General features: G+C 44.0%; 1 protein-coding gene across 4 annotated transcripts in view; it reads right to left on the bottom strand.

Moving 5' to 3' along the window:
• Positions 1 to 16,168, bottom strand: part of TERT (telomerase reverse transcriptase) — a 75,124-nt gene that overhangs the window by 25,971 nt on the left and 32,985 nt on the right. For 3 of the 4 annotated variants that reach the window (XM_083188137.1, XM_083188135.1, XM_083188136.1), the window contains 6 exons: positions 15,936 to 16,021; positions 13,348 to 13,461; positions 7,317 to 7,388; positions 5,783 to 5,968; positions 3,739 to 3,865; positions 3,569 to 3,630 (listed from right to left, as the gene is read on the bottom strand). In XM_083188137.1, the coding sequence (XP_083044263.1) occupies positions 3,569 to 3,630; positions 3,739 to 3,865; positions 5,783 to 5,968; positions 7,317 to 7,388; positions 13,348 to 13,461; positions 15,936 to 16,021 (647 nt within the window). Of the gene's footprint in view, positions 1 to 1,939; positions 2,059 to 3,568; positions 3,631 to 3,738; positions 3,866 to 5,782; positions 5,969 to 7,316; positions 7,389 to 13,347; positions 13,462 to 15,935; positions 16,022 to 16,168 lie in introns of all 4 variants that reach the window. The other variant, XR_014474931.1, reaches the window with a different exon arrangement.

The following is a 16,168-nucleotide window of genomic DNA, read 5'->3' as shown; positions in this document are numbered from 1 at the left end:
GAAAGTTCACTCCTCACAAGGGGAAAACACAGTTCTGAAAGATTTTGCAATGAGTGAAAAATGAAGTAGAGACAATACTGCACCCGACTTGGCCAGTTCACTGGGGTTTCTTCTGTTTATGGGGTCAGACTCCCGAAAGTGCTTCCACTCTGGAGGCTCCTGCCTCGTGCTTTGCGTCTGGCCACTGCTAGTCTTCCCCCCTGCGGGCTTGTCAGCGCTGCTCTCTCGCCGCTGGCTCGTCTCCCTCCGTGTAGCTGCGCTCAGCTGGGGGACCTCTGTGCTGCGGCGAGCGTGTTGTCGGCGCCCGGCCGCCGGAACTACTGAGCTGGGCTGCTCCGTCACTTCCGGACGCTGCAGGCGGATGCTTCCGTCAGTCTCTCCCAGCCTAGCGTCGCTGCCGCGATGTCACACTGATACTCAGCGCCCCGGCTCTCTGATCTCCTCGGCGGGTAGGTAAAGGCAATCTCGGGCAGTGCAGGACAGCGGATATTTTTACCCCTGCTAGGGAGCACTTACAGCTTGCTGCTCACACCCGCTCCAGCGTGGCCCCGCCTCCCCCAGAACTCACCCCTCTATAGCAGTTTTTTTTTTTAAATTTGTTTATGAATGCTGTGGAATTTATTGCTAGCCTTGGAGTAAGAAGAGGGTATTGTGGGTGGGATTCAGCCATTAAGCACACATCTGCACCACTATTGAATAGGGTATGGGCTTATTCAAAGTGTTTTTTCTTTTCTAAGTCTTATTACATTTCAAGCATTATTAATAGTGACCCGTCTGTTTTTCTTTTATTTCACTGAAACTCTGAGTGACCCAGAGTTTCAGTGAAATAAAAGAAAAACAGACGGGTCATTTTTTATAAAAATGTAATTCAGAAATCATACAGAATCAGTACCCAGGTGTGCGTCCAAAATTGCAACCGCTTCTCTCTTTCTGGTTTGCTCGTAATCTATATTCCCTACCACATGTACACACACACACATACACACACACACACACACACACACTCTAGGGTTAATTTTGTTGGGAGCCAAATAACCTACCAGTATATTTTTGGATTGTGGGAGGAAACCGGAGTACCCGGAGGAAACCCACACAAGTACGGGGAGCATATACAAACTCTGCACAGTTAGGGCCATGGTGGGAATCGAGCCAATGACCTCAGCACTGTGAGGCATTAATGCTAACCATTACACCATCCATACCCAAATCTGCAATGTAGAAAAACCATATCCCGACCCTCACCTTTATACCCTAACCTAAATTACACCCTAAATATTAATCCTAAAATCTCATCCCTATTACCATAACACCAAACCTATGTAATCCCTTCAACCAATACCTTTACCCAAACCACTAAATCAACCTTAATACCTATTCCTAACACCAGATGTTATTCTCCTATACTAACCTATCATATCATCCTAACCCAATTAACCTATATTAACCCTAATCCCTAAAATAACTAATACCATAATCCTAATCCACTACCCCTAACCCTAGGGCAGACTAGAAAGGTCCCATGGTTCTTATTTGCCATTAATTTTTTTTTTTTTTCATATATATTTTTATTGAAGCAATGCATTTTAAGAACATTCAGGGCCAAATGTAATAGGGTGAGAGTTTCAGAAAGTGAGAGATTTTGGGAGAGTTTTCCCATGTTTTTTAAAGCAGCAATCAATTACACTGCAAAACCAGGTTGATATTGCCATGTAATTGATTGCTGCTTTAAAAAACATGGGAAAACTCTCCCAAAATCTCTCACTTTCTGAAACTCTCACCCTATTACATTTGGCCCTCAGTGTTCATTTTTAGAAGTTTGCTCAGGGTACAAAATGAGTAGATCAGATTATAATATGAATTTCCATTATGTATCTATTACACTTGTCTCCCCCAACCCAACCCAACCCAATTTATTTCAATGTGCCAATAGTACAGGTACCAATATATTTCGATATTCCAATAATAGATTCTTTGTTTCCATGCTTATGTAGTGAAGAGACAGATCTTCTACTGCTCTCTCCCACAGTGCACCCGCCTTCTGACCAATCGTCTGGGCAGCTGTGGGTGAGTACTGAAGTCAGTATTATAGTAATCAAGAGGATGCATTTAAATAATTTATCTAGATAGAATGAAAATGATGCAGACCATACAGAATTTCATATACTAACTGCACATGTTATTTGCAGTCCTCATACCTAGTATGTGTGTGGGACTTTATACACAAATTATAAATGGAAATGTGGGTCTAGAAACCCATCAAATCCATGCAGAGAAACTGTGTTTTGCAATATCTGCATACCTCTCAATAGTAATTGAATAATTTTAGTAAAAAAAGGCAGTAAAAAATACAGTAACATAACATTATTTTAAACAATAATAAAAACATTACAGGGGGTATCCAATTGGTTCGCAGGGAGCTATCTAATTAGCACCAATGCCAGGCCTAATTCAGACTGGATCACAAAGGGCATTATGGGGGTATTCAATCTGTGATAATATTTCTGCCGGCAGAAAAAGCGTCACTTGCCTATTCAATGCTCCTGTTAACAACAGCACTGAAGGTTGTTGTCGGAGTCGGATCTGTTTTGTTGGAAACGGCCGCAGATTGTTAAATTCAGTTTTTCAACAATCCGCGGCCGTTTCCAACAATTTACGGACTTTCCAAAACTTGATACTGTACATTGAATTCCGACTGCTGGGATGTTCCGACAGTCAGAACCTCGGTTTGAATAACCCCTTTGTCTTTAATGGACACAACCATGTTGCACTGCAAGTGTGGCAAATGTACCATGTGAAGAGAGAGTTATGTGGGGTACACACCAGGACGACCCGCTCACGATGCACATCGTGAGCGGGTCGTCAGTGTCTCGTCCGACCCGCTCACGATGACGCGGGGGGGCACGACCCGCTCACGATGTGCACCGTGAGCGGGTCCGATCCGATGGCGACCCGCACCCGGCTGTATGGTCGTCATTGAGATCCTACCTGCAGCAGGTAGGATCTCAATAACGACCGACCGACCCGCGGGACCGCGCATCGGATCGGTATCGGTCCACACCAGGTCAGAAAAGGGCCCAATCAGCACACAATCTACATCCAATTGATCGGAATTGGATCTAGATTGTGTGGATCGGGCCCTAGTCGTCCTGGTGTGTACCCAGCATTAGATTTGGGCAAGTTATTTATTTTGTGGCAGGATAAAAACTGGCTGCTTTATTTTTACACTGCACCCCACCCAAATCTAAACCTGTTACATTTGCTCCACCTGTAGTGCAATATGGTTTTGCCCATTAGAGAAAAAAAAAAGTGCTTTGCGATCCAGTTAGAATTAGGCGCATTAATTGCAATATCTGGACATTTTTAAAGACCAAAACTTCTTTGGAGAAAATTTCATATATACTTTGTGTTGATTATAAAAAATTAACTGGAGAACCGCAGTAGGCCTTAATTTATTAGCAAAATGGTTTATTTATTAAAATGTAAATCAGTTAGATACGATAAATCTAAAGGATAATAATATAAAGAATATCAGAATACAGTTTTACAAATGTAGATATATGCTACATACCTGTAAGCCTGAAGTAAAAAGATCTTGTACACATTGATGCACACAGTTCGCAGACTGTTTATCTAGATGTTTAAAACAAATTTTCTATCACTTTTGTGAAGCAGCAGAAATACAATCCAAAAACGTTCTGCCGTATTAAATTTACAAAAAGTTAGAGAAAATGGACTTACCTCAAGGTCAAGAAAAAGACTGTGACATTTAAGTCGGAGAACTCTCAATAATTTATCTCTCAAATTCTTCCCTGCTGCCGCACTGTGACAAAAAGTCAGACTAGACCGAATGGAAGTGCACGAGTAGCTGCAGGGACAATTAACATTATATATAAATACACAAACCCCATGAATACAAAGTAATGTGTGTACCTATTCTTATATTAAACACAGCATGGGGGGGGGGGGGGGGGGGTAAGGGTTTCATGGTCTCTTGCTGTCAGCTAATTAATACAATTTAAATATATTATTGCTATTAAAAGACAGTAATGATTTGGTTGTTGCATTTATAAATTGCTGACTGTGTAAACTTATTAGTTGTCAGGAATGCGATGTATGATTGTGTATGCGTCCCTTACCTTCACGCTGGTGCGTCCTGTGGTGCAGATCTACAGTCAGTGTCTCCCCTGTCTGCAGCCCATGGCGCAATGTTCCCTGTGTACTCACGGGGCCTGCTCGGCATCCCACGCCGATTCCACGCTGGTCCCTCGCTGCATGGGTGCTGCCATGACACCTGTAGTCAGCTGACAGGTTGATCCAATCCTACTTACCTGACCTCTGACCAGTACACCTGGTCTGTGGACAAAGGAGTACACATGTACTTCCTGGTTCCGATTGATGCTGTGGCTTGCAGCTAATCACATCCAAGCAAGGGGGATATAAGCAAGGCTCCCAGCATTTTAAATTGCCTTGAACAACTGTTCTGTTCCCTGTGTGCTTGTCTCCAGTGTCAGAGTTACTAGGCTCCAGGCTATACTGAACTCCAGCGTTATTTCCACCTGTGACCTGCTGCTGCTCTAGTCTTGTTGCTGGTAAACCCTCCACCTGCCAGTTTGCCTTGCAGCTAATTCTATCTCAGTGGTTGAGTCGCATTCAGCCATCACCAGCAGAGCTCACCACTGGCTCCCAGGCCAGCCAGCCATCCACTACTGGCTCCCAGGGTAGCTACCTCCTACTGCCTTCCAGATCAGCTACCTACAATCGGCTCCCAGGCAGTTGACACTAATCTCTGGCTCCCAGGCCGCCGACAACCATCACCAGCTCCCAGACCGACGACAACCATCACCGGCTTCCAGGCCATCGACACTCCTCTCCGATTTTCCAGGCAGTCGACAACCAACACCGCCCACAACCATCACCGGCTCCCAGGCCATCGGCACTCATCTCCGGGCTCCCAGGCCGTCAACACTCACCTCCGGCTCCCATGCCATAGACATTCCTCTCCGGCTCCCAGTCCGTTGACACTTATCTCCGGTTCCCAGGCCATCTGCAACCATCTCCTGCTTCCTTCCTGTTGCCTCCTGTCATCACCGGCTATCAGGCCAATGACTATTGATATCCTCAGTCCCTAGACTGACACTCACTGAACTCTTAGTCTAAATCTTTCTCAAGATCTCCAGTGTACACTTCCCAGTGTCCTCTGTCACCAGTCAGCTCAGTTCCAGAGGACCTGCTCGTCGGGCGCAGCTAAGTCCAAAGCTCCTTTGCGGGGCTTCCTGGTGAAAACCACCGGTGAGTTAGACTCCGCACCCCTGTTCATGGTCTCCTCCAACCCTCTGGTTCCGCTGTTCCCTGGTGCCCCAGTGTGTGTCCTCATGATACATAAAACAACCTTTTTTTCCTGTTTCCAGTGCCCTCCACTAACCCAGGTCCCATCCGGGAACACAGAAAACCCAGGTGTTTAGTTTTGTATAGGGAATTTGAAAAAAAAAAAAAGATATTTGTACTAACGGTTTTTAAATTTGATTATATAATGGATACAAGGATTATTTTATAATAACAATAATAAAACATACATTTTTATACTGTATTTTGGGAGAAGTCACTAATAAAGTTGCCAAACCGAGCCAACTTTTGCCTAGTTAAATCCTCTCAGGATGTGCTTTTGTATTCCTGTGCATTAAACATAAAAATTAAGTATTTCCTAATGGTAACAACACCTGTTTTGAGTTTGTTGTGAACATAACTTCAGTAAAATGAAGAGTAAATTAAGATATAGTCTTACCTAGAGTAGTCACCAAACACCTCCAAAGTTTGTGTATCAAGTAAAAGCCCACACCACGGGAACAGACAGTGAGCTGGTAACTGTTCTACCCCGGAGCACTCTGGGACATCAGTAACAGGAAAATTTACCACGGTCTTATCGTGGCTTATCCAACAGCCATATTCAGGAATTCCTGCTGCTAGGGTTCTTTAAAAAAAATAAAAATAAAGCAGAATGGGCAAATATTTGTCAAAGTACTGTACTTAAAGACCACAGACAGGAACATATTTTACAATGAGCAAGCAACTGCTTCACTTCTTGCAGCGGGTTTGATATCTTTTTGTGACAGTCATAATGTTGATGTAAGAAAGCCGACATTAATCATGTTTACATTCATAATATAGACAAAATGGTTTAGTCCTTGTCGGCAAAGAAACGGTCTTTGCTGACACTGACTTCTGACTAATCCTGCAGCTATCAATATTGCTAACCCAATAAACTAGCCTGCTTCCTACTGCCTATCATTAACCCTGTCCTGCCATACGGCCCCCCATACACTAATCTGAGGTATTGCCTGCAGCCTTGCGTGCGATACCTCGGCAACTACGATATGCGACATCCAGCAAGTGCTGCCAGTTCCGACAAATCTTATGTGGAGCACCTGTTATATACGGATCCGATGTGCACGGGACCAAGCATCGGATCGGAATCATAGGTTATGAACACTTTTCACCTGATTTATTGGCCTGATCCATTGGAATCGGATGAAAAGGGCCCAAATCATTTAAGTGTATAGCCTGCTATAACGAACATGATCCCTCCAGTCCATGCAGATTGTCATTGTTGTTATATTGCAATTATGATTGCTGGATAATATAGGAAAGGAAACCAGGCAATGTTGCTATTTGTGCAAGCAAATTACAAAACTTCTGTTTTGAGATGTGCAGAAGCTACATGATTTAAGATATAAGGGGCACTTTGATTAACATGAAAATGAATGTTAAAGCATGTCGTGGGCTCTGTGCTACGGGTGTGGTATAGGGTTCCGACAGTCGGGATCCCGACAGTCATTAGCCTGACATCGGGATCCCAACTGCCCCGGACTCAGAGAGCACGGCGAGCACAACAAAGCCCCTTGTGGGCTCGCTGCGCTTGCCACGCTGCGGGCACGGTGGCTTGCTACACTTGCCACCTATTCTATTCTCCCTCTATGGGAGTCGTGGACCCCCATGAAGGAAAATAGCGAGAGGCCGTCGGGCACCTGTCTGTCGGTGTTTTGACAGTCGGGATGTCGGGTAAATGACTGTCAGGATACCGACTATCGGGACCGGGTCCGGCACCCCTGTGCTACTGCATGAACACTTTACTCAGACAACACTTCCATGCTCAGTAAGGAGGTTAAAGGTCATAATGACTCCCTTATCTATATCTGGAAGAATTCTTTGTGTGTATGTGTAGTAGAGATTGTGCAAAGAACATGCTTATATCCAGTTCCTGTAATAATCACAACAAATGCTTCAGGTTTGTTTTTATTATTTGAGTCATCATAACATACCGCAAAAATAGTTTTGCTTGTTCTAGGTGAGGCGTTACCAGCAAGAAGTCATCAATGAGCCTCATGAAGACTCTAAAATAGACAAAATATTGTATTAAACATGAGAACAAAGAAAATCGGTGGGCCTTGGTAATAACAAGTAAGTATTCATAGTTTTATAAGCAATTGTGCAGCATGTATCTTGTTATATATGGCAGACAACAGTTGTACAAACCTAAGTACTGTATGATATCCTCTGCATATGTTTTGAGGTAAGTTGATACTATGGAGTTGGTACATCTGCAACTGATTTTATGTTAAGAATACTGTATGAAGTATGGGCTGCCACACACCATGCACTGTAGCTAAAAGCAACAGAGATCAGGTACAGAATAATGGGGCAGATGTATGAAGCCTTAACAAGAGATAAATGTAAGGATGATAAGGAGAGATAAACATCCAGCCAATCAGCTCCTAACTGACTTTTTTCAAACACAGCCTGTAACATGGCAGTTAGCAGGTGATTGGCTGGACGTTTATCTCTCCTTATCACCCTTGGATTTATCTCTTGTTAAGGCTTAATACATCTGCCCCTATATTTGAAGTCCAGTCCAAAATGGTATCTCAAGACAGAAGTAGCAATAATAGAAATAATACTTGACACATTTCATCACCAACTAGGAGTTACAATTTTTCTTATTCCAGGTGCTTCAAATAAATCAGTTATACACAGTCACTTATGAATTAAGTAATAATTGACTAATCACTGAGAATAAGTATCAGTAGAAGTGATTGTTCAGGTCAGGGAGAACTCCCCCCCCCCCCCCCTACCATTGTGCACAGTATACGTCAGGAAGATGGCATAATATGTACTGGGACCCTTCTGGTGGCAACCTCCTTTTACAAACATTTTCAGGGGGTGTATAGATCCCGTGCTTATTCCGATGTGGAACTGACTGAGTACCTGAAAAATATCACTATCCCTAGTTTAAGTGCGGACTCTAAGGGGGAAATTTACTAAGAATACGAATGCAAAAAGTTGCATTCTTATTCTTAATACGAATGGCTACAACGGCATACGTCGTATGCCAAGTCGTGTTCCGGAGGGGGATTTACAAAGCAGTCATATATGACAAAAAAAAAAAAAAACGGCGTGGGTCCCCCCCACAGCTGTAACCAGCACCAGGCTGACAGAGCCGGGGCCGGTAATTAAAAATCAGGGAACCTGACAGTGGTTCCCAGATTTTTAACAACCAGCCCCAGGCTCCAGGTGCGGGGCTGGTTCCCAAATGGTTCTTAAAATACGGGGGACCCCTACTCATTTTGTCCCCCATATTTTAAGAACCAGCCCCAGGCCAAACCAGCCAGCAGGGTAAAGCCACAGCCGGGGGGTGACTTTTTACACAAGTCCCCCCCGCCAAAGCATTCATCCCCACCGATCAGTCAGCCTGGCCAGGGGCCCTGGGGGAGTGGGGACCCCCCAATAAAGGGGACCCCCCTTCAAGACTTAGCTGACCAGGCTGAAGCCTGGTGCTGTCCCCGGTGGCCCTGTGCGGTGGACACCGGGCTGATTGAGTGTAAAAAAATAGATTTAAAAACTTTTGTTTAAAACTGTGGAACTATGAGTCCCATGAAGGGTGAGTATACTCGAGATGGGGTACTCAGAGTAGAAACAGGCGCCCAGTGTTGTGCCAAGCAAGTGCTGCACTTGCTACTTTTAATCACCTTGGACTCTAGAGGATTATCTGGACATTGCCATTCACCATCTCCTGCCCACCCTTGGATGATCATATTGCCGACCACCCGGATTGTTTTCATTGCATGGGACTCCATCTCCCACCCACTGTGGACCACCTATTCCGCATAAAATCGTGAGGACCTTTCCAACAATTGGGAACAAGATCACCCTCCAGCGCGAATTAACCCACTGTGGATTACAAAAATTTGCATCTATCCTGAGGACCCCAGAAATAATTGGGAATAAGAACATCCTCCAGCAAAATTTTCGGTACTTGTGGAGTATCACGGCTCCCATCATATGGCATCGTATGCCATATGTAGTGGCATACGATGGCATACGATGCGATGTTTTACCGATTTTTGAGCATTTTTGCTCAAAAATCGTATGCCATCGCATGGCATCGTATGCCATATGTAGTGGCATACGATGGCATACAATGCGATACGATGTTTTACCGATTTTTGAGCATTTTAGCTCAAAAATCGTATGCAATCGCATCGGATGCCATACGATGGCATCCGATGCGATGCGATGGCATCCGATGCGATGCGATGGCACCCGATTTTGCACTGAAATGCATCAGAATGCATTGAAATGTGTATTAAACTAGTGAAATGCCCCCAAATGTCATTTTTCATAGTGCACCACCCCCACTATCAACGTCAACCCGAAGCGTGGCGAGCGCAGCTAGCCCGCGAGGGGCGGCGGTACGCGTCCTACGACCTTTTCATACCCCCACTATCCACGTCGGCGTGGAGTTGAGAATAGAATAGTGTGGCGAGCGCAGCGAGCCACCGAGCCCGAAGCGTGGCGAGCGCAGCGAGGGGACGCGGATACCTGTGAAGCCCGCGAGGGGACGCGTATAGCTGTGAAGGTATCCGCGTCCCCTCGCCACGCTTCGGGCTCGGTGGCTCACGTTGATAGTTCACGTTGATAGTGGGGGTGGTGCACTATGAAAAATGGCATTTGGGGGCATTTCACAAGTTTAATACACATTTCAATGCATTCTGATGTATTTCAGTGCAAAATCGGGTGCGATCGCATCGCATGCGATGCGATTTTTAGCATACAATCAGCATACGATGAAGGTCGTGGGAGCCGTGATACTCCACAAGTACCAAATTTTCTTTATCTGGCACGGCATTCCAAGTGACATACCTTCAAGTGATTTAAGGAGTTACCATCTCCATGGGAACAAGACAAACCAAGCAGTGTTCCAGATACAATAAGTATTAACCTTTATTGTCCATCCTCGCAATTGATACACATATCAATTTATTATTGTTATTGTCATTTATGTATTTTTACTTTCTTTTAATAAATTAACATTGTAATATTCAGTTGATCTGACCTAGCGCTCCACATAATTTTTCTGGGAACTATGAGTCCCAGCAAGCCTCCCCCGCAAGCTGGAACTTGGAGAACCACAAGTCCCAGCCTGCGGGGCATTAAAGGGCCCGCTGGGTCTTGTAGTTCCACAGTAATAAAAATAGTTAAATAAACACACACTGACACATAAGAAAAATAAAACTTTAATACATACATTGCACACATACTGATACTTACCTATCTTGATCCCGTAGGTAGGTCCCAGGGTCTTGGTCCAGTGCCTTGTCCTGGTCCCGGATCCATGTCCCCATTCAGCTCCATGTCGATGTCGTCCGTGTCGTCGTCCGGTCCGGGGTCTGAAGGAATCCATGGGGGACCTGTGGAAGGAAATCCTACTCACCCAGGTCCTCCATGGAAGATCTGAAGTCTTGATCCGCCGTAGTCCTGGACTTCTTCAAGCTGCCGGCTACTCCATCGGCTCCCAGCATCGGACTGAGAGGCGCAGAGATCTTTCATACTCCGCGCCTCTCATCAGAATGATTCTATTGGCCGCTTAGCGCGGCTTCTTTTCGCACTTGCGGTGGAACCATTGGCATGTTATATTGCATGGGTCTTCAAACTGCGGCCCTCCAGATGTTGCGAAACTACAAATCCCAGCATGCCTTGCCACAGTTTTAACACTCCCTTATAGCAAAACTGTGGCAAGGCATGCTGGGATTTGTAGTTTCACAACATCTGGAGGGCCGCAGTTTGAAGACCCATGTATTAGAGCCTCCCCATTGATTAAGGGTCTTAGGGTCGGTACTAGTGAGGAGAAAATCGGGCTTTATGCCGATGACATGATCCTGTAACTGACGGAAATGTCCTCCTCTCTGCCAGCACTCCTTACTCTGATGGTTGAATTTGCCTGTTTCTCCAGGGTTGGAATTAATTGGGATAAATCAGTTGTATTTCCTTTACTTTCTACTACACCGCAACCCTCCTTATATAATTATCCCCTTCGTTGGTGTACACAATTTAAATACCTAGGTATACAAGTCTCCCATTCCCCTTCTGATTTTACAACTCTGAATCTGTCCCCTCAAATTACTTTATTACGCCAGAGGCTCGTGTCTGGCAGACGCTTTCTCTATCGGTTACTGGTAGAGTGAATCTCATTAAAATGATTGTCCAGCCAAAATTCTTATATATACTTCAAAACTCCCCTGTATATATCCTAGTTTCCTATATCCTAGTTTCCCAATTTAAGCTTATCACCCGGTATATTATCTCCTTTATCTGGGGATGCAAACACTCATGGTTAGCGGCAAAAACCTTGTGTAGGTCCCGATGTGATGGAGGTTTGGTGCTACCTGATATGCGATTATATTACTTTGCTGCCCAATTGGCTCAACTAGCGGAATGGGTTACAGCTGGAGATTATGGGGACTTACCTACTGCTCTTTTACTCTTCACACCGTAGACACCCTTAGCATGTACACCCTTGGTCGCACTTCCCCCTCTGTTGCAACAGGCTCGGAGGGTGTGAATAGCGGTGGAGGCTCTGTTGGGTAACCCTGTACTAGACTCCTGCTCTCCTATTTGGAAAAATAAGAACTTTCTGGAACTTTATAAACGAAAGGGTGGCCCAGACTGGACATCTCTTGGGGTCTCTGCAATTGGCCAACTTTTCCAGGATGGGATACTACACTCCTTTGAGCATTTGGTGTCTACATATGCGATTCTGCATCATTATTTTTATAAATATCTCCAACTTAGACATGCGATAGGTGCACAATGGAGGGGGAATATTCCTGCACTTTTGGAATGTCCTTTTCGCGCGATGATCTGTAAGCTGCCAAGCCAGAAGAGAGTTTCCGCTCTGTACTCCCCTCTCCTCACCTTCTCTGGTGTTGATAAACTAGGTAATCTGGGAGCTAGATGGGCAGTGGATATTGGGCCCATAGAGGACGAGGATTGGACCCATATGTTAGGTTCCCCTAGAAGTGCCACGGCGTTTGCCAGGTTCCAACAGATTCAACTGCATATCCTGCATCGAGTTTATTGGACCCCGCACAGACTGATGCAGATTTGTGTTGCCGGGTCTGATGCTTGTCCTAAATGCCAGGGGTCTTGAGCTGGTTTTTGGCATTTGTTCTGGCACTGTCCACAGGTGTACTCTTTCTGGGAAGCAATTTTAGCTAATATTCGAGATATGGGTGTGCAGGTGCCGCTTTCTAATCGCCGTATTTGTATTTTTGGTTTGGATTTGGAGGATATTCTCCCCACGCACCACAGTATAAATGTAAATAACCTTCTCACTCTAGCCCGTGTTTGTATTGCCAGAACCTGGATGGGGCCAGACCCTCCATCCCCTACTATGTGGGTCGCACTTGTTAATACCACTATATCTGACGAACGATTTATGTATTCCAAACGGAGTTGTTTAGGTAAATACAGTAAAATCTGGGAGCTATGGCAGACCTTTACATTGTATATACAAGATCACTGTTCCTAATCCATTCCTACTGTGTGAATGTCCTAAATGGAGGACTGGTCGTCCATACCCAATGCCTACCCACATGCTCTCCTTTACTCTCTTTTCACTGTAAATGATTCCTGATGATTATCACATTGTAAGTGCATATTGTATACGTACAGTATTTTCTGAATAATGCACCACACTGATGTAATGTTTTTGTTATTTTTTTTCCCTTTATTGTTATTATCAACAAAATTCAATAAAAATACATGATTAAAAAAAAAAAGAAGTGATTGTTCAGTACACTGCTGAAAAACTGTTGGAGCTGAGGAATTTAAAACACTATCTCTTTGATATGCTAATTAGACTACTCGACCAATAGTAAGCTGGTATTTATTTTGGTGAGTAGGCCTCTTCTGTAGCTCTTCAACAGCTGTCACTTCAGTTACATCTATACAAGGGGCTGTGTTAATACTTGCGTTCCTCAAAGGTTAATGCTATAGGTATCAGACACTACCTACCCGTCCTTTTGTATTCCATCAAACACTTTCTTTTCCAGATGACCATAGCATAGACAGCAAAGTAATGCAGACAACACGGATCCCTGAGGTATTCCACAACACTGCATAAAATATCTGAATGGAACAGATTAAACAGGGAATGTACCAACACTCAAAACCATTGCAAAAAGCAGTCATTTTTCTGGTTGTCTTCACTAGATTAAGGACCTTATTCAGGTCCGTTCCTTTAGTGCATATGTGTTCACATGGGGTGATGTTTAGCGTCTGCACATGTGCAGATGCTGGGTGCATGCACCCAACCTTGCAGCCGGTGGGGTGGTCACTTTATATATGCATGTGCGCATCACATCTTTCGATGGTCGGCAACCATCGAAAGATGTGGGAAGTTCCCACTGGCATGCAAATTAATGTATATGTAAATCATCCATTTGCATGCCATGCGAACGTATGTGCCATGCAAACGGTGGGCCGGCGTACCACCAATCTCAGGGTGGGTTCTGGATGACTCGCAAGGATGCGATTTTGCATCTGAACATCTCAACCAGAATAACCCCCTAAATATATTTATTTTTATTGCAACGTGAAGCACAAGGGCCATGAATTCTTCTCTATAGGCCTGAATCAGCTCTGTTAGCAAAGGAAAAAAGAACACAAACGGGCCTAAAAATAAAACTGTGGAACATCTGTGGGCTACATCCAAAAGCAGCCAGTGTCTAGCCTGCAGAAAAACAATATAAATGCAGTTGCCTCCCTTGCAAAGTAACACGGTTTGTTCCAGACACAACATTTTTTACTGAATCTGCCCCTAACATTATATTCATTAAGGAATACACCAAAAAAAATGTAAAAAAAAATTGCAAAAAGCAGCAATTTAGCTGAATATCTTCACAAACCTATTGGACCCAACATTGCAGCGAGAGGTGTTCAAAACATCCGCTAAAAATCCCAGGGATGAAGTCGAGGAATATGAATCACTTTAGTTAAAAATCCAACAGTTGCTGTGAGCGACGCTGGCATTTTTAGCGGGTATTTTGCACATCTCGCACAGCAACGTTGGCACACAAAGGGTTAAACAATGCTGCAGTTATATTGGTCCTCTAGCGCTCCTGTTGCAAAGGACACAGTTGATTTCAGTACACATTGGTCTGCTGGCTTGACTTTAAAGGCTCACATTCCTTTAACTCTCATCTTGCTACCCCACCGAGCAATGCACGGACAAACTCTATTATCCAATCATCTTTGTGTTCTAGCACCTGATTTTGTTTCATTTGCATTTAGTTAAGCATTCCTCAATACATAACTGCTTCCAGTTTTTCTCCTCAAGGGTACTACTACATACCTCTCTATTGGCTTGCTTATTTCTCCTTCCCTTTCCCAGATACCAGATCTGTTGTAACTAATTTTACTATATCCTTTGTACAATTGTTTATGCCTTGTCCTGCAACTCTCTAAATTACATTAATTGTATTAACCCTACATGTGCAGTAACTTATTCCTTGAAATTAATAAAGGAATAATGACATAACAAGCCTGTACTTTATATAACCATTGAATTATAGAGAGATGTATAATGTTTTGTTTTAATTTATTTCAAGGCCAGACCAACAGAAGTGAGTAGAGTACTGGTGCCACAGGTGGTGATCAACCCTGGAGAAAATGATCGGCCCAATGACGGGACTGATGTGTGCTGGCGGACAGAAGAAGTAGCTAAGAGTAGAGAGACTATGTGTAACTTGTCCAGTTGTGGAGAGATAGAAACCAGAATTCTCACAAGCGCAATCTGGTGTGCAGAATGATACTGAATGATACAGAAAAGCATACCGGATGTGGTACTAACAGTATCGGGTAACTAAGCTCTTGAGATTCTGGACTTTAGACTCTGGCAGGAATACATGCTGAAAACATGTGTTGAACCCCACCCTGAGGAACTGACTGGGGTAATAGTTAAGTTGCCTGTGCTAAGCATGGATATCCCTATCCTGTGTGTGTGTGTGTGTGTGTGTGTGTGTGTGTGATCAGCTTAAACTCTGTGTTCCCTTTTTCATCAGCAACCAGAGATGGTCGCTGATAAAAAGCAGACACTTCTGAGGGTAACAGCTGATTGCCGGGGAAGCCACTGGTCGCAGGAGCATGCTCCTGCGACCAGTGACCACCACAGGGCTGGTCACGGGAGCATGCTCCTGGCGACAGTTGCCCCGTACACACGGGGATATGGTCGCTCAGCGACCATATACCCGGCGATAATGGCTAAAATTGCTCTGTGTGTACGGGGCTTGATACAATTTTTCATTTTTTTCCCTAAATTAATAACCAAGGGTTACAGTATAAAAGTATACAGCAGATTATCTGTTTTGAAACCTTAATTTACTCAACCTTGGGGTTTATGTATCAAGCAGTGGAAGGATTCAAGTAGTGGAGATAACAGCCAATCAAATTTATACATGTTACCTCAAACCTGACTAATCGCTATGAGAAACTTCTCCACTGGTTCACTTCACCCTGATACATCAAGCCCCTTTTGTTCTAACCTACTATTATCTGTTTCAATGAATGTTTACATGAAATACAAATATCATATGTATACTCACTTGTTCTTTATTCTCAAGATATGGTTACATATTATTTGGTGGAAAAAGTTCAGCAGTTTGCTTGAGCTCTCATTCAAAGACAGGCTCTGAAATATAGAAAGCAAAAGTTATTAGTAATCGTGAAGGAATTTGGTACACAAACCTATGTCATGTATTGGGCTCCTTGGTGCACTTTTAATTCCGCAGTTACATTAATTATTATAGTTTTAAATGAAAAATGACTAATCCAAAAA

This window comes from Crinia signifera, chromosome 5, assembly GCF_055691185.1.
Source record: "Crinia signifera chromosome 5, ASM5569118v1, whole genome shotgun sequence".
NCBI classification, from domain to species: domain Eukaryota; kingdom Metazoa; phylum Chordata; class Amphibia; order Anura; family Myobatrachidae; genus Crinia; species Crinia signifera.
Note: the sequence above shows the minus strand (reverse complement) of the source record. Positions and strands in the feature narration are given on the sequence as shown.